General features: G+C 43.0%; 14 protein-coding genes across 14 annotated transcripts; 3 read left to right on the top strand and 11 right to left on the bottom strand.

Annotated features, from left to right (window-relative positions):
* Positions 1-524: 524 nt before the first annotated feature.
* DI09_20p130 (gamma-aminobutyric acid type B receptor) lies at positions 525-3,011 on the bottom strand (the record flags this gene model as incomplete). Its single annotated transcript, XM_013383069.1, has 3 exons — positions 525-1,934; positions 1,971-2,780; positions 2,898-3,011. The coding sequence occupies 3 exons, from the start codon at positions 3,009-3,011 to the stop codon at positions 525-527; spliced, it is 2,334 nt and encodes a 777-aa protein (XP_013238523.1).
* A 569-nt stretch (positions 3,012-3,580) lies between these two features.
* Positions 3,581-5,266, top strand: DI09_20p140 (uncharacterized protein; the record flags this gene model as incomplete). Its single annotated transcript, XM_013383070.1, has 2 exons — positions 3,581-4,069; positions 4,100-5,266. 2 exons carry the CDS (start codon positions 3,581-3,583, stop codon positions 5,264-5,266), a joined length of 1,656 nt encoding a protein of 551 aa, XP_013238524.1.
* Positions 5,267-5,456: 190 nt separating this feature from the next.
* Positions 5,457-6,912, bottom strand: DI09_20p150 (cytoplasmic serine-tRNA ligase Srs1; the record flags this gene model as incomplete). Its single annotated transcript, XM_013383071.1, has 4 exons — positions 5,457-6,116; positions 6,153-6,422; positions 6,507-6,733; positions 6,780-6,912. 4 exons carry the CDS (start codon positions 6,910-6,912, stop codon positions 5,457-5,459), a joined length of 1,290 nt encoding a protein of 429 aa, XP_013238525.1.
* Positions 6,913-7,150: 238 nt separating this feature from the next.
* On the bottom strand, positions 7,151-7,696 carry DI09_20p160 (uncharacterized protein; the record flags this gene model as incomplete). Its single annotated transcript, XM_013383072.1, has 1 exon — positions 7,151-7,696. One exon carries the CDS (start codon positions 7,694-7,696, stop codon positions 7,151-7,153), a length of 546 nt encoding a protein of 181 aa, XP_013238526.1.
* Positions 7,697-7,763: 67 nt separating this feature from the next.
* On the bottom strand, positions 7,764-9,033 carry DI09_20p170 (uncharacterized protein; the record flags this gene model as incomplete). The annotated part of the gene is made up of 6 exons (XM_013383073.1): positions 7,764-7,850; positions 7,876-8,103; positions 8,129-8,428; positions 8,462-8,701; positions 8,738-8,943; positions 8,982-9,033. 6 exons carry the CDS (start codon positions 9,031-9,033, stop codon positions 7,764-7,766), a joined length of 1,113 nt encoding a protein of 370 aa, XP_013238527.1.
* A 54-nt stretch (positions 9,034-9,087) lies between these two features.
* DI09_20p180 (uncharacterized protein) lies at positions 9,088-10,612 on the bottom strand (the record flags this gene model as incomplete). The annotated part of the gene is made up of 3 exons (XM_013383074.1): positions 9,088-9,365; positions 9,391-9,925; positions 9,956-10,612. The coding sequence occupies 3 exons, from the start codon at positions 10,610-10,612 to the stop codon at positions 9,088-9,090; spliced, it is 1,470 nt and encodes a 489-aa protein (XP_013238528.1).
* Positions 10,613-11,383: 771 nt separating this feature from the next.
* DI09_20p190 (uncharacterized protein) lies at positions 11,384-13,435 on the top strand (the record flags this gene model as incomplete). The annotated part of the gene is made up of 5 exons (XM_013383075.1): positions 11,384-11,416; positions 11,681-12,483; positions 12,552-12,929; positions 13,109-13,191; positions 13,227-13,435. The coding sequence occupies 5 exons, from the start codon at positions 11,384-11,386 to the stop codon at positions 13,433-13,435; spliced, it is 1,506 nt and encodes a 501-aa protein (XP_013238529.1).
* A 10-nt stretch (positions 13,436-13,445) lies between these two features.
* On the bottom strand, positions 13,446-13,895 carry DI09_20p200 (nucleoside diphosphate kinase; the record flags this gene model as incomplete). Its single annotated transcript, XM_013383076.1, has 1 exon — positions 13,446-13,895. One exon carries the CDS (start codon positions 13,893-13,895, stop codon positions 13,446-13,448), a length of 450 nt encoding a protein of 149 aa, XP_013238530.1.
* Positions 13,896-14,743: 848 nt separating this feature from the next.
* On the bottom strand, positions 14,744-17,641 carry DI09_20p210 (RNA-binding protein; the record flags this gene model as incomplete). Its single annotated transcript, XM_013383077.1, has 1 exon — positions 14,744-17,641. One exon carries the CDS (start codon positions 17,639-17,641, stop codon positions 14,744-14,746), a length of 2,898 nt encoding a protein of 965 aa, XP_013238531.1.
* A 99-nt stretch (positions 17,642-17,740) lies between these two features.
* DI09_20p220 (uncharacterized protein) lies at positions 17,741-20,734 on the top strand (the record flags this gene model as incomplete). Its single annotated transcript, XM_013383078.1, has 1 exon — positions 17,741-20,734. The coding sequence occupies one exon, from the start codon at positions 17,741-17,743 to the stop codon at positions 20,732-20,734; it is 2,994 nt and encodes a 997-aa protein (XP_013238532.1).
* A 141-nt stretch (positions 20,735-20,875) lies between these two features.
* Positions 20,876-21,208, bottom strand: DI09_20p230 (polypeptide vib of cytochrome c oxidase; the record flags this gene model as incomplete). Its single annotated transcript, XM_013383079.1, has 1 exon — positions 20,876-21,208. One exon carries the CDS (start codon positions 21,206-21,208, stop codon positions 20,876-20,878), a length of 333 nt encoding a protein of 110 aa, XP_013238533.1.
* A 567-nt stretch (positions 21,209-21,775) lies between these two features.
* DI09_20p240 (Msh4 protein) lies at positions 21,776-22,417 on the bottom strand (the record flags this gene model as incomplete). The annotated part of the gene is made up of 2 exons (XM_013383080.1): positions 21,776-22,129; positions 22,199-22,417. The coding sequence occupies 2 exons, from the start codon at positions 22,415-22,417 to the stop codon at positions 21,776-21,778; spliced, it is 573 nt and encodes a 190-aa protein (XP_013238534.1).
* A 149-nt stretch (positions 22,418-22,566) lies between these two features.
* DI09_20p250 (uncharacterized protein) lies at positions 22,567-22,857 on the bottom strand (the record flags this gene model as incomplete). The annotated part of the gene is made up of 2 exons (XM_013383081.1): positions 22,567-22,751; positions 22,779-22,857. 2 exons carry the CDS (start codon positions 22,855-22,857, stop codon positions 22,567-22,569), a joined length of 264 nt encoding a protein of 87 aa, XP_013238535.1.
* Positions 22,858-23,037: 180 nt separating this feature from the next.
* Positions 23,038-24,036, bottom strand: DI09_20p260 (uncharacterized protein; the record flags this gene model as incomplete). The annotated part of the gene is made up of 3 exons (XM_013383082.1): positions 23,038-23,846; positions 23,884-23,911; positions 23,968-24,036. 3 exons carry the CDS (start codon positions 24,034-24,036, stop codon positions 23,038-23,040), a joined length of 906 nt encoding a protein of 301 aa, XP_013238536.1.
* Between the last annotated feature and the right edge of the window lie 70 nt (positions 24,037-24,106).

The following is a 24,106-nucleotide window of genomic DNA, read 5'->3' on the forward strand; positions in this document are numbered from 1 at the left end:
TAATATAGGTGGATGTGTCGATCTCATTTTGCGATTCATGCCGAGTGGAAAAAAGACGGTTGATTTGCAATAAATAAGCAGTGCATCGCAGTTTATGGACATGTTTTGTTGGCTGATATCTGCACAACAACGGCCAATAATTGGCACGTCCACTGGGGAACATCAGGAGATTTTATTGAATTTGAAAACTGCAATTTAATTTACATTAAACTTGCTCTGCAGGAGATGCAAATTTCTGGATAATTGGATATTTATTTGGGTCATTTTGGTTAAATAATAAACACAAATTATTCCCAGTGAGAAGCAGAAGGAGACGCATTATCCTCAAACGTACCAATGTGGATGTAGAGCCAACCCTAACTCTAAGCAGTACTACGGAAGGAGTAGGTATCGGAATAGCATGGTAAAATAAATAATACAAATCTTCAAACTTTCAAAATTAATAGATATAGCGGAGGAGGGAGATATGTAAAATGGTACTTATGAACCAGCCAATGACGAAGGTTGCAACACATGGGCTCTTTTCAGTCGTCCCAAAAGTCAAATGAAATAAAAGTAAGCTCAAAATCTCCATTCAAAGTTTCTGTATTCTTATCCTCATCACTGCTCGAATCAATGTCATCTTCGCCAGCATGCTTGGGGGAAACTTCGGTGAGCCTTGAAGAGGCAATTGAACGGGAATCGGTATTATCGCCCGTCAGAACATCCCCTCTAGACACGCGTGGACAAAAGAAATCCGATATGGATGGAGAAAAAATTTCAGACTCAATCGATCTATTGGCCTTATTTTCTCTCCATAAAGCCAAAAATTTTGGATAAAATATAGCTGCAAGAGTAACCGCCATCATGACAAGTAGGCTGATATTAACTTCGTAATACTTGGCACTGATTGGGTCAGTCAATGCCCCCGATATGATGTACAGGGGTGTTGCGATCACCAAAACCAAAACATATGTGTACACAGTAATTGCAATATGAAAAGACTCGTTAAATTGGGAATCGACCTTTCTTACTAAGAAGGCAAGAACAGCCAACAAAAGAACAAGAAAAAGAATAAACACCAGGAAAATCAACAAAAAGATATTTGCCACGTTGGAGAGCTCCACGTTGGCCTGAGAACATATCACAAATGAGAAATATGGAGACCGGGGCGACGAAACAACTTTGGGCTCAAATGCCAGCTTTGTAAATGTAAATAAGCACAGAACTATCACATTGATTAGCAAAAGAGATCCAGTAAAGATAAACAGATGGCTATTTTTAGTGACCAAGGTCGATGGACGATGCACAGAAAAGATCTTGAAAATGCGATATGTCTTTGCAAGCATATTGGCAATCACAAGACTAAAGCCAATAACGAGCGACCAAAGCTTAAAGCTACAAACCAGATAAGATGGCCGAACGCTGTTGAGAATTACCGAGATATTGCACAAAACAACGCCAACCAGAATAAATTCGCAGAAAATGGGCGACGCCACTTTGATGGGCTTTCTTTCTCGAAATTTCCACACAATCACAATCAAGGCGAATGAAAGTAATACCAGAAAGACCGCGCAAGCACAAAGCAATATGCCCCCAGCAGAGTCAAAAGAATTTTCGAGCGGAACTACTCGAGAAATTGGGATTTTATTGACCAGGTAAAAATAAGTTTTCGAAAAATCAATATTAACGGCGCCGTTTTGGTAATCGCCGATGATTGTTGTTGCATTTTTACTAATGGCTTGAAGGAAAGAATATTTTGAGTCTATTGGGTTGGCTTCTTTAAACCCTACAGGCCCATAAACCCCCTCAACTATCTCCCTTTTCATCTCATCGATAATATCTTTTCCACTAATTTCGCTGCATGAAGTCAAGGGCTTTTGACATTTTTCAATTAATCTGTTTAAGGCTCCTGCGACCGACTTGACTGCATTGACCACAAAGAGGGAGTATGACTAGACAATAAAATTACAATAAATTACCGTAATCACCGTAGGACTCAGAATCTCTTCCCCAGTACACCTGCAATTGAAAGGAAATTTCCGATGTGCGACATCTAGATCGCAAACCGGAATTTTTTTTGCAAAATCTGGAATCGGTTCATCAGGATTAAAATAGAAACATTTGAATGTATCTTCCCACATTCTTGTATATTGGCGGTAATTTTCACTCTCTCTGCCTATTGCAATATAAGATCTAAGGGCTTCATAGGGCGTAATATATGGACTGATGCTTATCGAACCTAGAGTGGAAATATGGAAATCGAACGTACCTAAAATATATTTGTAAGGAAAAAAATCTATCGAAATTCTAGAGGGTTGATAAAGTATTTCAGAGGAAGCCTCRGAGAAGATAAAAGTGATGCCCTTGATTTTTTCTTTGTAGAAGATTTTAATAACCGCCATTGCCAGAAGCGGATTCATGTAGAGTAACACGACGCTTAAATTTGGGATGGATTTAATACAAGAAATGAGATTCAATATTGAGCGCTCATTCACATTTCGGGCTCTACTCAGCATCCCTGTTTTTATCATCGTAATGCACGGGAAGCGAATTTCATGTGAACCGGCAAGGTTATCAATTGCATGCCTCCCGGAGAGGCCATAAATGTCGGTGCTGAAAACCGGAGTAACAAGAGTCCAATTAAAGACACCAAGAAGGGAGACAAGAGCACGGATCTCCTCGCGAGCGGGAGGGATTGTTCTCAAAAAATTGACCGAATATTCGGGCAATTCAAAAGTTGCAGAGTAGGTTACGATGCCCACATCATATTGGTTTAAAAAAAAGCCGAGAGTAAGAGCCTGGAATGAAGTTGGGGGTCCTGGAGATTAGAAAACAAACCTACCGATTATCATCGTTATATTGTTTTCCAGAATTTCTATGGCAGAAGTGAAGCAATTCCTGGTAGAAAATCCGACATCTCTAATCTGGTAAACCACCGTCACATTTGGAAGAACAGAATCATCAGAGTTGACCATTTCCACGGCATATTTAAAGGCCAATGCTTCTTGCAAAGCAGGAGACGCGGTCATTGAAAAATCATCTGAAGAAAGTGGGAAAAACCCGGCTAAATTAAAAAATGGGTTCCCAACCCGATATAAGGGAATTTTTATATTCGGAAGTATATTTGTGGTGGTGAGGTTCATATAAGCATGGCAGAGAAGAGACGCATGCGCCCCAAAAAGGAAAAAAATGCAATATAAATAGAAACCCATCGGCGTATTTCAAAATCGTCCTTGGAAAAAGGATGAAAGTAATATTATGTTCTGATAAATTTTTATCAGCTGACGGGGGTGATCCAATCAACAGATAATCTTAATCATGATATGAAAAATTAAAACACGGGTACCCTCGGGACTCATTGCTGAGTCAGAAGCATCAGCCAACACGTTGCTCTCGGCAATCTTTCATTTTTTGTCATGTTGCCGCATGACGTGCAGCATGAGGATGAATAACAGGCTGCTAGGGTTACATGACAGTTCGATAGGCTCTGTACATTAAATTAAATTTCAACGGGGTTTCAGTGTAAACGGTTAGGGTTACATTAAAAACGGGGGGCACCGATGAGTAAAATGAATCATCAATTGCAGCCAATTTTTTAATGCTATCTACATCCCAAATATTCATTTGCTCTAAAACTGGATCGGACGTTGCCACATCAGAGTCCGGCTCTTTGGAACACCCTTGGGCTACCTTGAATTCTGCATTCTCTTCAAACAAGCAGGAGAATGTTCTCTTTATGATCCGCGATGACTCGGCTGAACCTTACGCACCGGTCTCAAAGTCTGCTTTAAAGAAGGCAAAGCAGTTCAATGAGATTACCGAGAAAAAAATGTCCAAGCTTTCCATAAGCACTCCGAAGGCCTCTGTTCCTACAACCACTTCTGAGGATCTCCCGCTTGTACAAGATCCTTCTCTCCCAGAGCCGGCCCATATTAAGATAAGGGATGCCGTGCCTGCAAGAGAACAGAAAAAAAGAGTCAAGATCGATGGATGGGTTCACCGCTTAAGACGCCAAGGAAAGTCTATCATGTTCGTAGTGCTGAGAGACGGAACAGGCTATCTCCAGTGCTTTTTCGACTCAAAAATGGTACTTTTGCAATTTTGACAAGAAATTTAGGTCAGCAATGCGCATGCAAAAGGGCTTTCCGTCGAGTCTACAATTTCGGTATATGGAACATTGGTCGCCGTTCCTGAAGGCCAAGTAGCACCGGATGGTCATGAGTTACAGGTCGATTTTTGGGAGGTTATTCGGATGGCTCCTGCTGGCGAAGATTCTTTCGAATGTTGCCTTAATCAGGAGGCATCTGTGGATGTTCTTTTGAATCAAAGACATCTTGTGCATCGAGGAGAAACCGCTACAAAGATCCTCAAGTTAAGGTCTTGGCTTCTGGGCGCCTTCAGGGGACACTTTGAAAAGTCGGGCTATTTTGAGATCACACCGCCTTGTATTCTGCAGACGCAAGTTGAAGGTGGCTCTACTCTCTTTTCTTTCGATTACTTTGGAGAAAAGGCCTACCTTACTCAATCGTCGCAGCTTTATTTGGAGACTGTTTGTCCTTCTCTGGGAGACGTATACTGCATCCAAGAGTCTTTCCGTGCCGAAAAGTCCAAAACCCGCAGGCACCTTTCTGAATTCACTCACATTGAGGCCGAGTTTAGCTTTATCAAGTTTGATGATCTTTTGTGCCGTATTGAAGAAATGGTGTGCGATGTTGTTGCCCGCATGCTGAAGCATCCGATTGCAGCAGCATATTTGAAAGATTTGCATCCGGAATTTGTTGCCCCAAAGCGCCCGTTCAAACGCATGGATTATTCAGAAGCAATTGCCTGGCTCCAGGCTCACAGCGTGATGAAAGAAGAGGATGGCATGCCTTTTCAGTTTGGAGACGACATTCCTGAAAAGCCGGAGCGATTCATGACCGACACCATTGGGGAGCCGATTTTCTTGTGCAGGTTTCCCGTTGAAATCAAGTCGTTTTACATGATGAAAGATGCTTCCGATCCTCGCGTGACCGAGTCTTGTGATCTGCTTATGCCAAATGTTGGAGAGATTGTCGGTGGATCTATGCGTATCTTTGATGAAGAGGAGCTCATGGCAGGCTTCAAAAGAGAAGGCCTGGACCCGGCCCCTTATTATTGGTTTATCGACCTCAGAAAGTATGGATCGTTTCCGCACGGTGGATTCGGGCTCGGCTTTGAGAGATTCATGGCTTGGCTTCTTAAAAGAGACCACGTGCGTGACGTATGCCTGTACCCGAGATACATAGGCCGCTGCCTCCCCTAATCAATAAATCACCGACCTGACAGCATTCGATACTGTGCGCTATGGCAATGATTGCCTTTTTTAATATTTTGGCCGTATGCAGACGTTTGTTCGCTGCTAATCATAGCAAAAGGGCACGTGGCTCCAAATACACGCACCATTGGACGCATTTTGGCGATTGCAACCGTTACACATTTATTAGGAGCCGGAATTATTTGCGAATCCGAATTGGAGCGGTATATGGGATAAATTCGGCACCTCCAAGATATGGGCGAAGCGCTTCAGGCACGGCCAGCCCTTCTGGAGTCTGATAGTTCTCCATTATGCAGCAAAGAGTTCGCTCTGTTGCCGTCAAGGTCGAATTGAGGAGATGCACGTACACTTTTTCTCGGTCACCAAGCTTTTTGATTCCACATCGGATCTCAAGAGAGCGGCTTTGGTAATCGGTACAGTTCGAGCAGGAAACAAGCTCCTTGTACTCGCCAAAATAGGGAAACCACGCTTCAAGGTCGTACTTCTTTGCAGCAGCATTGTTCAGCGCCCCAGAAACAATGCTCACAATGCGGTAGGGAAGGTTGAGGGATTGGTAAAAGGCTTCAGAGGTGCCGATCATCTCCTCAAACATGGCCCACGAGTGCTGGGGCTCCGTTAGCACAAATTGCTCGATCTTTTCAAATTGGTGAATGCGAAAGATGCCCCATGTATCTTTTCCGTGGGCGCCGGCTTCTTTCCTAAAGCAAGAAGAAAGGCCACCATATCGAAGCGGAAGGGTTTCCGAAGGCTTTTCAAACCATTCGTTGGCATGGAAACCAGATATGGGCTGCTCTGAGGTAGCAATCAAATACTTGTCTTCGCCCGATTCGTCCACTATCTATTGAGGGTTAGTGTGCTTTCAACAAACACGCACCTTGAAAAGCTGGTCGTCAAAATCGCTCAATTGGGCCGTACGCATCATCATGTCTCTTTTCATCATAAAAGGGGTTTRCAAAAGAGTGTAGTTTCGCTTTGAAAGGAAATCCAATCCGTATTGAATAAGCGCCAAATTGAGACGAACACCCCAATTTTTTAGGAAATAGCCACGATGCCCGGCAACTTTTGCGCCTCTCTCTGGGTCAAACCCATCAATGCGAGTCAGGACTTGGTCGTGTGACATGATGTTTTCTTTCTTGCAAGGAGCCTTTGCATCTGAGCCATGGCCATGCCACGATCTCACGATGCCATTGTTTGCCTAGTAATGGAGCTCCAACAAAAGGCTGCATACCTCGTCATTAGAAACAGGGACACTTTCATGCACAATATTTCCGATCGAATCCAACAGCTTCTCCAAATGGGCCATCTTGGCATCCATATTTGACTCGATGCACTTTCGCTCCTCTTCAAGCGCAGATTTTTCCGTCAAATGGCCCTCTGCTGCGGCGCGGTCATTTGTTTTTATGAGGTCGGAAATTTGTTTTTGGACGACCTTGATTTTTCTGTTTAGCTCATCCACTTCAAACCTCACTAAATGCAGATTAAAAACGCCACTCAGAATTACATTTGACCCATTCCTTATCGATTGTAACTATCTCATCGACAACTTCAACAGAGGCGTTGCGCTTGCGTTGCGACACTCGTATAAGCTCGGGATTTCCTCCTCTTTCAACACGGAATAAATTAATGTCAATCATGCTGGTAAATGGCCTGACGAATCTTTTTATCAGTCTCGGAAAAATTAGTGATGCGATTGATGACGAACATTCTAATATTGGTGCTGATACCTTAATTACTTGCAAGGTGTAAACTTAAATTTTAATTATAATTTTAAATTCTGTAAGTACAATTTGACGACACGTGGTAAAGCGTCAGATTTTCAAAAAGACACGCCACTCATCAGAGCAGATCGATAGCATTGCCAATGGGCACAAATCACTCTGAGGGAGACGAAACAGACAGCTTTAGCTTTACTATAGGAACTTTTTTTGCGAGATTCTCATCCTCTGAAGAGCTGCGACGCTTTTGGGGGACAACGGTACCGGCAGCGTCATGAGCACTCTCCTCTTGGCCCTCCAGCTTTATTTCCACATCTCTTGGTGGGCGGGAAGCTGTGGTTGCCTCAGAGGTCTCGGAAAAGTCCAAGGTCGAATAGTCCGAAGCGATGGCTTCTTCTTCCATGTTTGGCTCGCTTGGCGAAGATGTACCACTCTTGTCGGGCCTCGGCTTAATCCAGCCAGCGCCAATAAAAAAGTCGTAAATGCGAGATGTTTTGTTCACGTCTATCTTGATAAGGCTCCTTGCTTGGGCTCTTTTACAATGTCCGTATTTAGCGTTTGCCGCAATAAGGGTCTCCTTGATGGTTAAATACAGCCTTGGCAATATTCGAAGTATAGAACACAGGTTCTTTTCGTTAGTGGACAGCAACTCGATGCCATCGGCATCTGAAATATCCAATGGTACCCCTATTGATGAACGCATGTTTCAATACCCATCCCCCGACGGACTTGTGGGCCGGGAGTGCCGCCTGGTTTTGTCATTGTATTTGCTAGCTCCTAAGAGGGTAGTAATGCATCCAAAGGGCTACCTTGGGCGTAATCTTGATCGATATATTGGCGGCTGATTTTATTTGGTCCTAGGATGAAAAAAGAACATCTTACATTGATGGCGGTGGCCTTTGAATTATAATTGAGCGCATGCTCAATGGTACGGAAACCTTTTTTCCTTAGCGTTTGTAAATGATGGATATATTTCTTCAAGTAAAACTCGTCGATAAAGTCGGCTGTCAGCAGGGCAAAATCTTCTTTGCTCATAAATCGAGCAAATGGGATCAATGTTTGATGGATGTCCTTCTCCTCCTTTGCCCGATCCTTATCAATGGTGGTTAGCTATAGAAAAGACAACAAAGACTACTTTCTTATACTCTACAAGGTTGTGTTCAAAAATGGTTCTCTTCCTTTCCTCTCTTTTTTCAAGCGCATCACAATATGTGAAGAGAATTGCGAACTTCAATTCTGAGATAAAAAACCAAAGAAACCTCTCACCTCTTTCAAATTCATTGTCCGTATCCAAAAAACAGATGTCCTTTACAAGATGTTCGGCATCATTTTCAAACTCGGTCTCAAATTCTTCTCGCTTTGGCATGTATCCAACCAGCTCGTGATCAGAGGGAGAGGACGAAATAGAATTAGCAGGTGGCTCTTGAATTGGTGCCTTGATCTAAAGCTAAGATAAAATGCTACCCACCTTGCACAAAGGAAGCTTGAATCTTCCAGGCACCATCTGGCTCTGATGAGGGACCAGTGTGTTTTTGTTGCTCAAATAGACATCCCTATAGTGGGATTCACATTCTTCCGGTGTCTTCGAGCCAAGGTAAAACGAAATGTCAATCCAGTTTCCAATCCCAACCTTTTCCAATGCTTCAAGCAGATATATTTCTTCATCAGCCCTCCATTTTGGATCGAAAATAGGAAAATCCAGCGGCTCCTAAATTTAGAATGGCAAGATAGGCGCTACCTTTACATAGTAAGCATGGGTTGCTTTGTGCTGAGGGGGCGGGGAGGCGTTTTGATTTTGTGGAAGCTTTTCCGTAAAAGAGGGAGCTGGAGTTGAGCCGGAAGAAAAACAAGAAATGCAGAGATCAACATTGGAACATTCGGCACAATTGATATAAATTGTATTGGAAATGTCGAGATGGCAAACGTCACACATACATTTTGCACCAACTTCTACACAAATGGGAGGGATCAAAGGATAATGACAATACCATTAGCATCGATGGAGGACGCATAGATTCGATTGGGATATGTTACGGTCATTGAAAAATAAAAAGTTATCAAGTTTATTTACAACAAAATTTCTCGATTTTGCAATTAATTCAGATAGCCCCTACAAGTAGGGGCCCTGCAATGGCAAATGAGCTTATCAAACTCTTCTATGGGAAATTTGTAGTCATAAGTTATTTCCTGCCAAGGGTCAATGTGTTTTTTGGCATAAATTCCGATTTTTATGCCACCTGATGTATCATTGATTATCACGGCATAGGAGTTTGGATCGCAGGAATGGTTCATAAACCTTGCTATGTTGCCTTTGGCAGTCGCATCGACGACATAGTTGTCATCGCATCTAAACAAATAGGAGGATCCGATGCCTAGCGATCAATGACGAGCAATTACCATTTTTGGTGTAATACTGTTCCCTCAAAAAGGCAACTCTGCTGGAAATGAGCTCCCCTTGGTAATAAACGATCAGGTCATTTGGTTCAATTTGATACGAAGTAAATAGCCCCCAAAAATGAATACAAGACCTTGTGACGAAAAGAAATCTTTTTGGAACATCACATGCCACGGCATCGCTGAAATCAGGCTCACAAAGTAATAAAAACGAACGGGCCCAGTTCATGTCTTTGGCATCATTTTCGCGGCTCCACAGCTTATTTTTTATGTGCGATAAATACCCATCGATGCGAGCACATCCATTGTCGGATGGCGTAACCTTTGACACGGCCTTTGAGGCCTTGCTTTTTTTAAATGGGGAATCTATCGGCAATTTGGTGGAATTGGCAAATTGGACCCATTCGGCCTCTGACCATAATTGTGGCAACTGCTCATTCATAATGTGCTTTACATATTTGCTTGCTTTTGGATTTATATCCAAAGATTTTGAAGGTTTTTTGGGGGGTTTTCTGGTCTTTGTTTCATCGGAGCTTGGCTAAGGACAAAATATTGCAACCGCACTTACCTTGTTGCAATGGAGAATGCTGCTCTCTTTTTCCACGTGTGGAGTGATGCTATTTTTCTCAACTTTCATAAACACCAGCGGCAAATTCAATTTTGAGAGCTCCATATGATCGGCATTGGTTAGCTTTGAAGCCTTTGTTTGGAGTTGACCGCTGCCATTGCCAGCTTCAATAAGACTGGAGCTGGGTGTGCCGCCAGATGCGGTCTGATCGATAATCGGAGCAGCAGGATATGTCAATGCAAGCAAAGTCGGCTTTTCAATATGTTTGTATCTCTTTTGAAAACAAAATGGCTTCAATGCAAGCAAAGAGGTCCCCCCATCAAGAAGGCCTTTGGGATCAGTACAAAGCGAAGCAAAACTCAAGCTTTGCTCATTTTTGAGCAATGAATTTTTCAAGTATGCATTTAATGGGGCTTGAGGGGCCACCATTGAGATGGTTTCGTGAAAAATGTCTTTGTAACCACAGGTCTGAGGAATCAGGAAGATTTTTTCAAACTCTTCGAGATCCATTCTTTTTGATTCAGGAGTTTGATGTCCCCTCAGCTGAACATGATACAATGCTTTAATGGCGTTGAATTCCGCCTGGTTTTCGAAATCTGCATACCGGATCTTATGGGAATCACGCTCCACGCGCTCATTAATGCAATCAAAAACCATTTGGGATATTTAAAAACCCGAATTTGCATTATTCATGCATTTTCATGCATTTGCAATATTTCACGAGTGTTGTTAACATGCATGAGGTGCAAAACGGGCATTTTGGTGTCTCAACGGATGGTTAACGCCAACGTAGGAAGGCTAACGTTTAAAATAGGAATCGATCTCCTCCTTTCACAGCAAAGGCTCCATATTTTCGCTTGCCCTGTTTGACGTCGATGCAGATACCTTGTTTATCACAAGAAACATCGACCTCTCCCTTATAAGCTACATCAGCCAACGTCAGACGGTTATTGCTGATGTGTAGATTTGCAAATAATTAACTCCGATGTTTGTTTGCACTCGATCAATCTCAACACCAATGCAATGTCATCTTTGATTGAAATTGGTTTTCTCAGCAATGCCAAGCTAACTTTTAGTTGAAAGCATTAATGCCCAGCGTAATGAACCTCTAACGCTGGAGCCCGTCGAGATATCTTGGTTCAAAAGCAACAGAAACATACTGCTATCTACTTCTGAGGCTGCACTAAGGAAAATCAATCTTCAAGAATACAACCTATCGGTAGCGGCTCTTTTTGATTTCTAAGATCAGCTGTGCTAATGCTATTTTGAAATACTACCGAGCGGCTTTCCATTCTACGCCGACCGAAATCTTTTCAAAGGTCAAAATCTTCTCCATGTATGCGCACACATCCATTAAATGATAGCGATGACTTTATGCTGATTGATATCACTTCTCTTAGGTTGCCCGAGATGCTTATTTTTAGATCGATGTCCGTCTTTCTTGATCCGTCAATTAGCCAGGTCTGTTCAAATGCCAATGCCTCGTTGTTTGGTACAATTGTGGGCATTTATTTAGACTTGTTTGACACGACAATTACGGCGGGCGGATCAAAAATGTTGAAAAACTGGTTCAGATTCCCCCTATCCCATGTTACTCTTATTGAGCGGCGCTTGGATTTGATCGACAACATTCGATGTTTAAGCAAATGTGATTTTGCAAGTCTATGCTCCCTACTTTCGCATATTAAAATGCCACAAGTACTTTGTATTTGGTGACGTTGCTAGTTTAGAGACATTTCGCTGTATGATGTTGAGGAGCTCACAAAGTACTATCTTTTGGCTTCTTCTGCCTTGAACATTGGCAACATTTTAAAGAGCGTTTCTAACGCAGATGCTTTTAAGCAGCTTTTCAACATGAACGACTTTTTGGTTTGCTCTGTGGAAGCATTTGAAGGTATCTTTATTACAAACCCGATCGGTCAAAGTGGCGCCACCTCAAGTGACAATATGTTAATCATCAAGCCGGAATACTCCAGCGATTTGGACTACTACCAAGACATCTACTCCAACATATCTAGTTTGTTGAATCAGGAAGCCATGATTTTTTGCCAAGATTTGGCAAAAAATAACCTTTCCGAAAGGCACGATTACATCATGTCGCTGGTCGACAATTTCTGCATCACGTGCGTGTACTTTCCTCATCTTGGATTTCTGCTTAATATCAAAAGCAATGGTGAAACGAACATCTCTTTTTGTGAGGACTCTTTAGATCTGATTGCCTCTTTTCTTGAGTTGGATATCGTTTTCATATCCATCAATAGCGGCGTCTTTTGCAAAAGCCTGCGTATGAAGCATCTGGATGACGTGTATGGGGATATTCATTCAAAAATCAAAGACATCGAGCTTGATATTTGCCATCATTTTATCACACACCATCTTACCATGAAGGAACGGCGCATCTTTTACAGGATTTGGTGCGACTTGTCGGAAATAGATGCCATAATTTCCCTTTGCATTTCGATCGACAAATTCAACCTAACAAGGCCAACGTTAACTCTGGACACAACCGTCCACGTCGAGGGCGGCAGGTTTGCATTCCATTTTCATGATCAAGGAATCTCGTTGTTGAAAACATGTCCACCCCAACTTTCATCAGCAATAATATCCAAAGCAATTCGGAACGTGGCCTGCTTACTCTTATCACCGGCCCTAATGCCTCGGGAAAATCGGTATATCTAAAACAGGTTTTCCCTCAAAGCTTATTATCATCCCAGGTTGGCCAAATCATCCTTTTGGCACACATTGGCTCCTATGTTCCTGCGAACGAGGGCTTCACAATTGGCATTGTAAAGGAGCTTTTTTGCATGGCCAATGACGGAAATTCTGTCATCGCAAATAGAAAGTTTGTTCAAAATCTCGCAGCAATCGATTCCATCTTGTCACTTTATTCATCACGGTCTCTCATTCTGATCGATGAATTTGGTCCCGGATCCGACACAATCGATGGGCTTTCTTTATTCATCTCTTTGGTGTTGTATTTTCTAAAGCTGGAGGATTGTCCACGAATTTTCCTGATCTCTCACTACTTTGAGCATATAAGAACTCTCATCGACCAGTCGTGTTTGCAAAAAATCCGGTTTTTAAAAACCGAGGTTTGCGATTCCGAAAATATCACCACCTTTTTATACAAGTTAGATTTGCCTTTAACTTTAGAATCATCGAGGGGTTCAGCACCAACAGCTTGAGCATACATTGTGCAAAATTGGCCGGGTTCAGTGATGCATTGGTCGCTAGAGGTACAGCGCGCAACAGTTAACTTTGCCCAAATTAGCGGTCAAGATTTACCATGAGCTTTTGAGCAATCAACCCCTGGAGCTTTTTCTGGAGGCCAATACGGAGGACATCCTCAAAAATGAACTTCCCGTTACCCATTTCCCGGCAAAATCAATCTTGAGCACATTTAGATGCTGGAATGCTTCGGTTGATTCCATTGACTGTTTGAAGAATCACATTGCCTCATTATTGAGCGGTACAAAATGAAATAAATCGTTTATAAGAAATCATGCGGGGTCTCTGGCTTTTTCAGCTCAGGGAACCACAGCCCAATTTCATACTCTGCACTTTTGAGCGAATCAGAGCCATGGATAACATTTGAATCCGTTTCAATCGCAAAATCCCCGCGGATCGTTCCAGGCGCCGATGTTGCTGGGTTGGTTTGCCCCATCATAGCCCTAGTGACACTTACAACAGACGTTCCTTGTAAAACCAACGCCATGACTGGCCCACTCTTCATAAATCTGGCAAGCCCAGGGTAAAAAGACTTTGAAGTATGTTCATGATAGTGTTTTTCAAGCAGTTCGTCAGTCGCAACCATCAGCTTAGCAGCAGCAATCTTGAAGCCTCTTTGCTCAAACCTTTGAAGAATGCAGCCGATTAGTCCGCGCTTAACCGCGTCAGGCTTGAGGATGACCAATGTGTGTTCGCATCCAGAAGAAGCCATGGAGATATGAAAAAGCGTGAAAAGTGATGTGATTAAAAGGAGCAGAGATTTATTGATCATGCAAAAAATAAATTTGTAATAATTCCTTAAATTCCAAATTTAAAGGCAAGATGGTCGAGTGGTCTAAGACGACAGGTTTAGGCCCTGTTCTACATTGTAGGCGTGGGTTCAAATCCCACTCTTGTCATTTTTTGGCCAATAAAATTTTAAATCCAATTGATCTGCGTCCGATCTGTGTGGTATGTTGGCAACCGATGATGATATCCATTCATCTATAAATTTGTTGATCATGTGTACGACACGACCAACAATATTTTGAGGACCGATCTATTTTCTTAAAAATGGCATCTCCATTCGAATTTCTTAATAAAAACGGGTATCACCATCATTTTTGCGCCTGTCTGTTTTCGCCGCTTGAATGTCTTTTGGCTTTTTTTATTCCTTGGTAAAATTTGGGCGTAGTTAACCCTCTAGTATTCTTACTGCAAAAGTAAAGGCCACGTTGGACAAAAAGGATTTTGACTTTCCATCATGTTTTTGCTGGCCCTTTGCCGTTTTAAGAAATAGGCTTATGATTCAAGATCTTCATAAGGACGAATTAAAGGAAGATTCAAACAGGTTTGGTGTTTCCTTTTTATTGTCAAAGCTCAATCTTTGCGGTCGCCCTCTTTCCATTCTGTGCATTGGTCCAGGATGCACACGAAACAATGTACAGAAAGAAAAATCAAACACTCGTGTTTTCGGCAGCTGCATCGGGGTCCAGAAATAGTATACGTGCACCAGAACCAATCGAGCCTCCAAGTGAGAAACGCGCTCGCGACGAGAGTGTATGAAAAATAAAAATAAATTTATTTTTTCGACCCAGGTTGTCTTTCCTTGGCTTTCTGTTTAATAGACTTTTTCTGAGCTTTCTGGATTTTTTGCAGGACTTGAGTTGGGCCGGCAACTTTACAATTTTGGATCATGATATTGATCATGGTCTCTTCCTTTATCTTTTTGATAAGCGAGTACATCCTTTTGGCCAGATCCTTATCTTTTTCATGAGAAGTCTGTGAAAGACAAATGGAGGTCGCTGTTTTTACGGCCTTGCCTTTTTTCAAGTTACCAGGGGTCAATTTGACACTGCAAGCAAGGTTTTGAATTGAGGACCAGGGTCCACAAACTGCAATTGAATAGCTAAGGACATCCTCGGGCCGTGGGTTTCCCGTAAAAGATTCGATAATGGAGGTAGATATGATCTCATCGGAGTAGGACTCTTCATCAGAATGCACGTCCAATCCATCGTCGACACCTGCATAGGTGTCTCTCGGAACCTCTTCATCTTCACAAAGTCTAATCACTTGGTCCTGCATGTTAATAGACTTGGTCGTCTCATGCGGGTCTGCTGCCTCTGTAGATAGGGATGCACCGATGACAGATGTATCGTCAACAACATCAGCACTGATGTTGGTATTTTTAACAGGAAACCTTCGCTGAAGATGTCTTTCTGCATCTTGAGTGCCAAGAATTTCCATCCGGGCAAGTGCCTCCTCAATGTCCTGCTGTTGGTATTTCTTTTTAATCTTTTTCAACTTTCCTCGAGTTCCTCGAACAGAATGCAAAGGAACCACCACATCCTTTTTTGAGTCCACTTTAGAAGATTTGGTCTCATTTTGATTGGTACTTTTTTTCTTCGATTCCTTTTTTTGGGTAGTCTTGGGCGTGGTTTTATTCAGACCGCGTTCCTCGATCACCTTTGAAACACGAGCAATTCTGATTTCTTCATTTTTCAAAAATTCGGGGTCAAGAATAGCATCGGCAGAATAGCAGCGGGTAGATGGCAGCTCTTGTTGAGCAGCATCTTTAGCCAAAGTTATTTGTCGATGCCTTTCTATAGATTCAGAGTCGCCCAGTTTGAACAAGAACCCGAACCCATAAACCAATTGAGAAGGTGCTATGAAGTTTTTTTTTCCATATATCATAAATGAACCAGGTGTCAAATATAGCCCTGTGGGTGGGCTCTTTGAGACTTGGCTTGAATAAACCCAATATGCGCTGGTCACGATATTGCAAGTCCAAGCGGAGGATAAACACACGGCCATGGATGCTGCTTGTGAAAGCGTGGCTGGCGGTGCATTCCATTGATCTTCTGCCTCACCAACGGGACATTTTATCAGCACTGAGGGTGAGCCCTGTAATTCTGCGTGAAGGTAAATGTCTCGCGAGCCCATGTATTTTTTGACAACAAGCTCGTTTTGCGAAGAATTTGTACCAGCTACCACAAGGATGTTATCTGAAGAGATGAACCAAGAAAATTTTTCAAACCACATGATCTTCCTCATCGGGGTCTTGTCGATGGAGTTAGGTAGCTTTGATAGCGCCTCTTTCAAGTCAAAGTCGATTTTGCGCAAAGAAGAGGCAATTGCCTTCGATTGCGCCTCGACGGTTTTTTCGCACTTTGAGGCAATTGCTCTCCGTTCATTATACCACCATTGAGCATTGGCTCTTGCGGAAAGAGAGAGCTCAAGAGAAATAGTGAGCATCAAAGAAGAGCTTGAGGATGAAGAGCAAGGAAGAAGGACTTTCATTGAATTTCTATAAAAGTCAAGCGAGTCTATAATGCAGGCCACCGAGTTTCCCTTCTCCTTCTCTTTTTTAACAAGTATGAAAACTTCATCCCACGACATTCCGGTGGCAAGCGCAGATTGGATGGCCCAAAGCGCAGCATTAACCAGATCTTCATTTTCTTCAATAGCCAGAGCCTTTTCAAAGGCATCTGCTTCAGAAGATTTCAGCTCGACGATTCTCATATCCAGCGTTTCCCTAACTGCCGCCTTCCTTTGTTCTGCAGTAGCTTTCAAGTTTCTTTCCCTTTCAGCAGCAAGCTCTGATTCGATGGTTGCATAAAAAAAGTCCACACACGCTGCAAAAGAAGGATGCTTATCGACTACAAAGGACCCTTCCATCAACGGGAAAGGGACAGGAGAATATTCCTGCAAAGACCCTGAATCTGATCTCAGGATGTGGCCGGAAAAAGAATCTTCGTAAGACGAGATTTTTGCAATAACAGACTTAATATCGCGATTGCCACTCGTATATAGCGATATGGCCTCTTGTGCAAGGATCGTAGATCCCTTGAAAAATGGAGAAAGAGACACCAGTTTTTTTGGATTAGAGCATGAAGCTAAAGCCTTTGCGAGCGATGCTTCCACATCGGAGTCTTGCAAGTGCGAAGCATATTGACGATACGCCATATTTACGTTGATACTGAGTTTCTCGGTTTCAACTATTCGCAGCAGCGCCAAAATCCGATCGCCGGCATCGGTAATAATGACATTGCCCGAGGAGTACAATTCAAAGTAAATTTTAAACTCGTACTCTTCCCCAACGCCAAATATCATCCTGATAACCCGATCATTGCCTAATTGTTCCAAAGATGTCATTCTTTTTCCCTTTATATATTGTCGAAGCTTGACTAGAAATGCAGATGGAGCAAGTGCGCTGGACAGCGATTTGAATGAAATATCATATACGGTGGGGTGGAATCTAATTCCCGACTCTAGTAAGAGGAAAACCTTTGGCGGGTGCAACTTGTCGTCCAACGAGGAAATGGCATCCGATCTGGTCAGCTTCAGTACAAAGGCCTTTTGGGACAGCTGGTATACATTTTGCACGCGATATGGCGAACTAGAGCATGGGAAAAGAGTGTATTTAAGCTCTTTGCTCATTGCGTGAACATCGAGAGTGGTGAATCGTTGCTTGACCATTAGTAAAATTTAGGCACATTTAAAATGAGCGTAAATTGACAACTTTTTAGTCATTCAATAGGACGTTTACGTAGTTTTTTTTCCCTGTATTCCGTGGTAATGCATTCCTCCACCTCCACCTGTGCTTCTGCCTCCACCTGTGCTTCTGCTTCGACCTGTGCTTCTGCATCCACCTCTTCACCAGCATCAAGCCTTACTTGGACAGCCTCAAAGGTCCGTAAGGAATTCATCGACTTTTTCGTTCAAGGAAATTCCCATACATTCGTTGCCTCCTCTCCTACCATTCCCTTTGAAGACCAGACTCTGCTTTTCGCCAATTCTGGGATGACCCAGTTCAAGCCCATCTTTCAAGGCACTGTTGATCCAAGTTCGCCATTCGCCAAACTTCGTCGTGCTGCAAATACGCAAAAGTGCATTCGTGCCGGCGGAAAGCATAATGACTTGGATGATGTTGGAAAGGACACGTATCATCACACCTTTTTTGAGATGCTTGGAAATTGGTCTTTCGGAGACTATTTCAAACGCGAAGCAATTGAAATGGCCTGGAAGCTGCTAACTACCGTTTACAAGTTGGATCCGGCCCGTATATATGTCACATACTTTGAGGGAAATCCGGCGCTCGGAATTCCAGAAGACATCGAAGCAAAGGAGCTTTGGATATCTCAAGGAATCTCCCCCGCCCATCTTCTTCCATTTGGAATGAAAGAAAACTTTTGGGAAATGGGAGAATCCGGTCCGTGCGGCCCATGTTCCGAAATCCATTATGATCGGATTGGCGGCGGCCGAGATGCATCTCATTTGGTAAATCGCGACGACCCCATGGTTCTTGAGATATGGAACCTGGTTTTTATGCAGTTTAATAGAGAAGCAGACGGATCGCTTCGTTTGCTTCCAAACCAGCATGTCGATACAGGGATGGGATTTGAGCGCCTTGTTTCCGTTTTACAAGAAAAGCCATCAAATTATGATACCGATGTTTTCGAGGGGCTTTTTGAGGCGATCAGAGAAAAGTGTAATGTCCGCCCATACTCCGGACTTGTTGGGAACGAAGACTTTTGCTCTGGGGGCGGTGGAATCGACACTGCATATCGAGTCATTGCCGATCATATCCGGACGCTTTCCGTAGCGATTTCGGATGGAGGTTCCCCATCAAACGAAGGAAGAGGGTATGTGTTAAGACGCATTCTTAGACGAGCCATAAGATATGCCCATGAAAAACTGCACGCTGCCCCTGGATTCTTGTCCTCTCTTGTCCCAGTGGCTGTTGGATCAACAATTGGGGATGCATTCCCAGAGCTCTTTTCCTCGATTCCTCGTATCCAGTCAATTATTAGCGAAGAGGAGGCCCAATTCAGGAATACGCTTGACAAGGGGATTTTGCAGTTTTCCAAGTTTGTTGAAATGGCCAAAGAGTCATCCCTCTCGACGTTGGATGGCGCTTTCGCTTGGAAATTGTACGACACTTATGGCTTTCCGTTCGATCTGACTCTTCTTATGGCTGAGGAGCGGGGACTAACCGTTGACAAGCAAGGCTATTTGGAAGCCCAGGCATTAGCCAAGGAAATCTCAAAAGGAACATTTGCTTCGTCTTTGCCAAGTTCAAATGATGATCCGCTTTCGGAACAACGACTTTCTCAATTTGTGCTTGATGTTCACAAACTGGAAGAATTGTCGAGGCTTAAAATACCGCCCACAAATGATGAATCCAAGTATTCTACAGTCTCCGAAAAGCTAACATCGACGCTGCTGGCAATTTTCAATACCCTTACCAGCGAGCATAATGATAAGCCGTTGGAAAGCCTTTCTGCTTCGACAGAACCGATTCCCTGTGCTTTGGTCTTTTCCCGCACCAATATGTATGCTGAGGCTGGAGGACAAATCGGAGACTCTGGCTCGATTACTCAGCAAAATACCCTTTTCGTTGACATTAAAGATGTCCGCCGATTTGGCTCATATGTGGTCCACTTGGGCTTTTTGGCGCCTGGCTCGTCGATTTTTACAAATTCAGAGTACGATCTTTGTTACGATTCGCAGAAAAGAGCTGCTCTGAGAAGAAACCATACTGGAACTCATCTTTTGAATTGGGCAATTTCATCCACAATTTCTGGCTCTTCTCGAATGGACAAGGTAACCGACCAAAAGGGATCGCTCGTGGCTGCAGATCGTTTGCGCTTTGACTATGGAGCACCTAACCCTCCATTGTCAATTGAGGAATTTGTTGAAATTGAACACAAAATCAACGCCATCATCCGGACAAATGCCCCTGTGATAACAAAAGTCGTTCCGCTGGCAGAGGCTCGATCAATCCCAAATCTAAGAGCCGTTTTTGGTGAAATATACCCCGATCCCGTTCGTGTTGTCATGGCAGGAGATGAAGCTTCTGTAGAATTGTGCGGTGGCACCCATGTGTCGTTTTGCGGCGATATTTCCGACTTTGTCATTACCCAGGATAATTTGATTGCAAAGGGAATCCGAAGAATCGTGTCTTTGACTGGACCCCAGGCTGCAGAATCAAGATCTGCTGCCAAATCCATTAGAGCCGAGTTGGATAGACTCGACCTCAGCGATTCGAAAAATGGCAGCTCTCTTTCCACTTTAAAGTATCTCGCCAAAAAGATTGACGATACCGACCTTCCGATTTATGAAAAGGCTTCCCTGCGTCAATTGTTAGCTACCGCTAGGAAGCAATGGGACGATGGTGATAAAACCCGCAAAGCAGCCATCCTTCAAAACATGATGAAGGAATTTGAGGAAGCACTCTCGATCTCTGAGAAGCCAATCGTTAAGGTTGTTGAGGGAGCCGATGGAAAAATACTTTCATCTGCCTTGGTTCCCTTTAAAGCCAAGAAAATCCCTGCGCTTTTATTGTCGCACGATGTTGAGAGCGGCGCTATTTGTTTGATTGCATATATCCCCTGTTCGCTTGGAGTTACCCCTATTTCTTGGCTTGATGCGATCAATCATTTGATCTCTGCAAGGTACGGCGCTGGTAAGGGAGAAGTTGCACACGGCACCGCAGTTGTTGGCGACGTTTGCACGGTTAACGAGGCCGTTCGTGAAGCGCGTATGTTTGCCGACAAATATTTCAATTAAAATAAGCCACTTTAACGAAATGTTTATTGCCAAACAAACTAGACCCTCTATTGAGGGTCAACCAAAAGTTCTTTAGGCGGTTCTAGGTTCCCCGGAAAGCGGTTCTCCTCAACATACGAATCCCATTTAGAAATCTACAAATCAGAAAACCATGAGCGTCCCTACCCAGAGAGGCGGACACATGATTTTATAGATCCATCTGAAATGTTCACAAGGCTTGTAATGGTCGCCCTTAGCGCGAATGCACTTTTGATAATCTACGTAATTTTGCCAGCAATGTTTGGTTTGATTCTGGTGTGGAAATCTAGCATCATATGGAGCGGTCTCCAGTTTGAGTTGCATTTGATCAAACAAGAGTGCATTTGCCTTTCCCCGCAGGTCCTCTAATTGAGCAAGTTGAGCCTCGGCCTCTAAATCGGCCTCCGACTTGAACGGCTGGTCGATGAGCTCCTCATTTTCTGGGATGATAATCATTTTATAAATGGCACAAAAATTGCCTGTAAAATGGTGGGCGTTTTAATTGTAATTTTCAAACATAGTCATCTCCAGCTTGGTTTGCAAAAACACCAAATATTTTTTTAGTGAATTCTCATCCAGAGAGGTGGATTCAAGTATGTTCAGCAGGGCCTTTGCCTGCTAATGCACATTTATCATACAAAGGCATACCATTTTTTGTGCCTTTTCGTTTTGCAGGTGCTTGATCCTGCCATCTGCCTTTTGTTTTGTGCTATTGACGCTCGCTCTTATCGTGGAAGATATGTCGTACGCTGTAGATATGATTGCCTGATTGGAGATGTAGTTTCTTGCAATTTTTAGCCCTTCAATGATTATGACAGCCACGGCATACCGTATTGATGGTCATTTTTGTAGCCGCTAATTAGTTTATACGAATGAATTATCTGGTCCGTGGCTAGTTGGGATAGCTGCGAAATAAAGAGCCTGCTCACTTACACTTGATTGCATATGAAAACAGGCGACATTGGGATGGTACGACAGGGCTCTGATGATCTCGGGAAACGAGCTGATGGTAAATGTCGTGGCCTAAACGTACAAGGAGATGATGTGGACTACCTCTGTGTTTGCCAAGTGCTCAAAGATGGTGAATAAAAGTGCAATGCCTTCGTTTGGTGCAGTACTTTGGCAGATTTCGTCAATCAAGATCAGGGAAGAATTAGGGGCATCTTCAAAGGCCTCCAGTGAATAAAAAGTTCTTTCCACAAAAACAAGCTCATTAAACAGCGAAGACGAATTGTTGATCGAGGAAATAAGGTTTGGCATCACCGTTTGAATATTTGTGATTATCTTTAACGAGCAGTACTGTGCTGGAACAAAGATCCCAATTTGTGCCATAATTTGGAAGCATAAAATTTGCTGCAAAATGCTGGACTTGCCGCTCTACCATTAAAGCGATCACGGGGGGAAACACGGTACTTGGTTGAGACCGGAAATCAATATCAGATTTACCCCATTTCCAGAATACACCGAGTTTTCTATGACCGACCCAGAAAATTGGTCCGAGCTTTTCCCAAGAAGAATGGGATTTCGGCCTCGTTTAATGGCCATCACGTTAGAAAATACAGGCTTCACTGACGAATTATGCAATGCAAACCACGCACCGGTGTCATTCAGCAGCGAATACGTGGCGTTTGAAAAGAGCACATCCAAAAGAGAAATGCCCTCCATGATATTATGAAACAAATAGAGCTTTGTCTGTAAACTATTGCACAGGCCCACCAGGAGTCTATACATCAGGGAACGTACAACTTGTGCGATAGCAATAGGATTTCCGACTTTGCCTCGCTTAATCTCCCGTTAAGTTTGACCTATGGCCGTTAGCGAAACACGCAAACAAGGTCAAGGGTAGCATAAAGAAACTTTTCGTTTTCCTCCTTGACAAGTATGAATTGGGGAGGAGGACAAGCGGAACGAGCGGCGTTATCAATGTTTTCGTCCTTTGAGTATGAAAATAGAAACCCGTATTTTTTTGACGAAACCAAGTTGATGTCCGGATATTGCTCTACTCAAAAGCAATGCAACAAAATACTTGCAACAAAAAAATAGTATTCCAAAATATCGTCACACAGTTCAAGATAAATTCTCCTTGCTAAAATGGCGATAATCATCGTAACGATACCAATTGACAACAGGGTATTGTGTTGCGACCTGACCTGAAAAAGCTTATAGTGCAATCTTTTCTGGGAGTTGGTCAGTTTTTTGATGTCCACAAAAATCTTGGGCGCATCAACCTCAATAAATGAGGCCAGTTCTTCTTCCAAACTTTCGAAACTATTCTCAAGTAGGATCTAAAGCAAAAAAAAGCGTTGGAAAACCTTTTTGACTGCACCGAATATTGGGGAGCCGAGGCTACTTAATATGCTCAAAATATTCTTTAATTCTCCAAGTGCCGACGTCAGGTCGATCAGCGATTGGATGCTGAATTCAATATCAGAAAGCCGCTTGAAGTTAGTAAGAGAAGTGCATCTTCTCAGCACTTCAACGCCAAATTTAGACAGTTTGGCGAGAGAATTTCCCAATCGGTAATATTGCTCCTGATTGGACACCAGCTCTTCAACGCCATTTAATCTCTGCAGTATTTCCTCTTTGTCTATCAATGGCTGCAAAATGTGCTGTCTAAGCAACATTGCTCCCAAGTTTGTTTTTGTATGGTTGAGACGATGGAAAAGCGTGTTTGTTTTGTTCATCGGATCTGAGCTTGTGTCCAACGAATATTTATAAGAGGTTTTTGCATCAATAAAGAGCCTCTTTTGATGCTGCCAGACGGCAAACGTAATCGGATCGATAAGAAAATTTAAAAAGTGCAGCTGCAAGTACTTAAATAGTCCTGAAATTGCGGATCTACAATAGCTCTTATCCATCAGATAATTCTTTATGCTTGCAGGCTCAAGAAAATACCGGTCCACAAGCACATGCACTTCTTCTGCCCGAAATAATTGCCTCGCAGCGGCTTCAATTGAAAACTTTTTGGCAAATAAATCGTGGCAAAGATCTTCTAAAATGGATTTCAATTTGACGCATTGATGGTCAGGTATTACGATGATGCCTGGCTCATTTGCAACAATGCAATTCGAAACCAGCGAGTAGTGACTGGTATCTTGGAACTTTGAGGAAAACGAACGTCAAACCAATACCTCTGCCAGCATTATGCTCTTCGACTTGCTATCAAATATTGAGATTCCAAGCTTTGCTTTTGCGGCTTTCGATTCGAAAATGACGAGTATCGTTTTGGATACGCTGGCACCGGAATCCTCATTGTCGTCCACTGCATCGTCCAAATATTCCATTGCAAAAAGATTTTGCAAAGCCAATGAAAAGGATCGTCGTATGTACACTCATGCAATAGCCGAAAACAGA

This window comes from Mitosporidium daphniae, assembly GCF_000760515.2.
Source record: "Mitosporidium daphniae strain UGP3 chromosome Unknown contig-20, whole genome shotgun sequence".
Classification (NCBI taxonomy): Eukaryota; Fungi; Microsporidia; genus Mitosporidium; species Mitosporidium daphniae.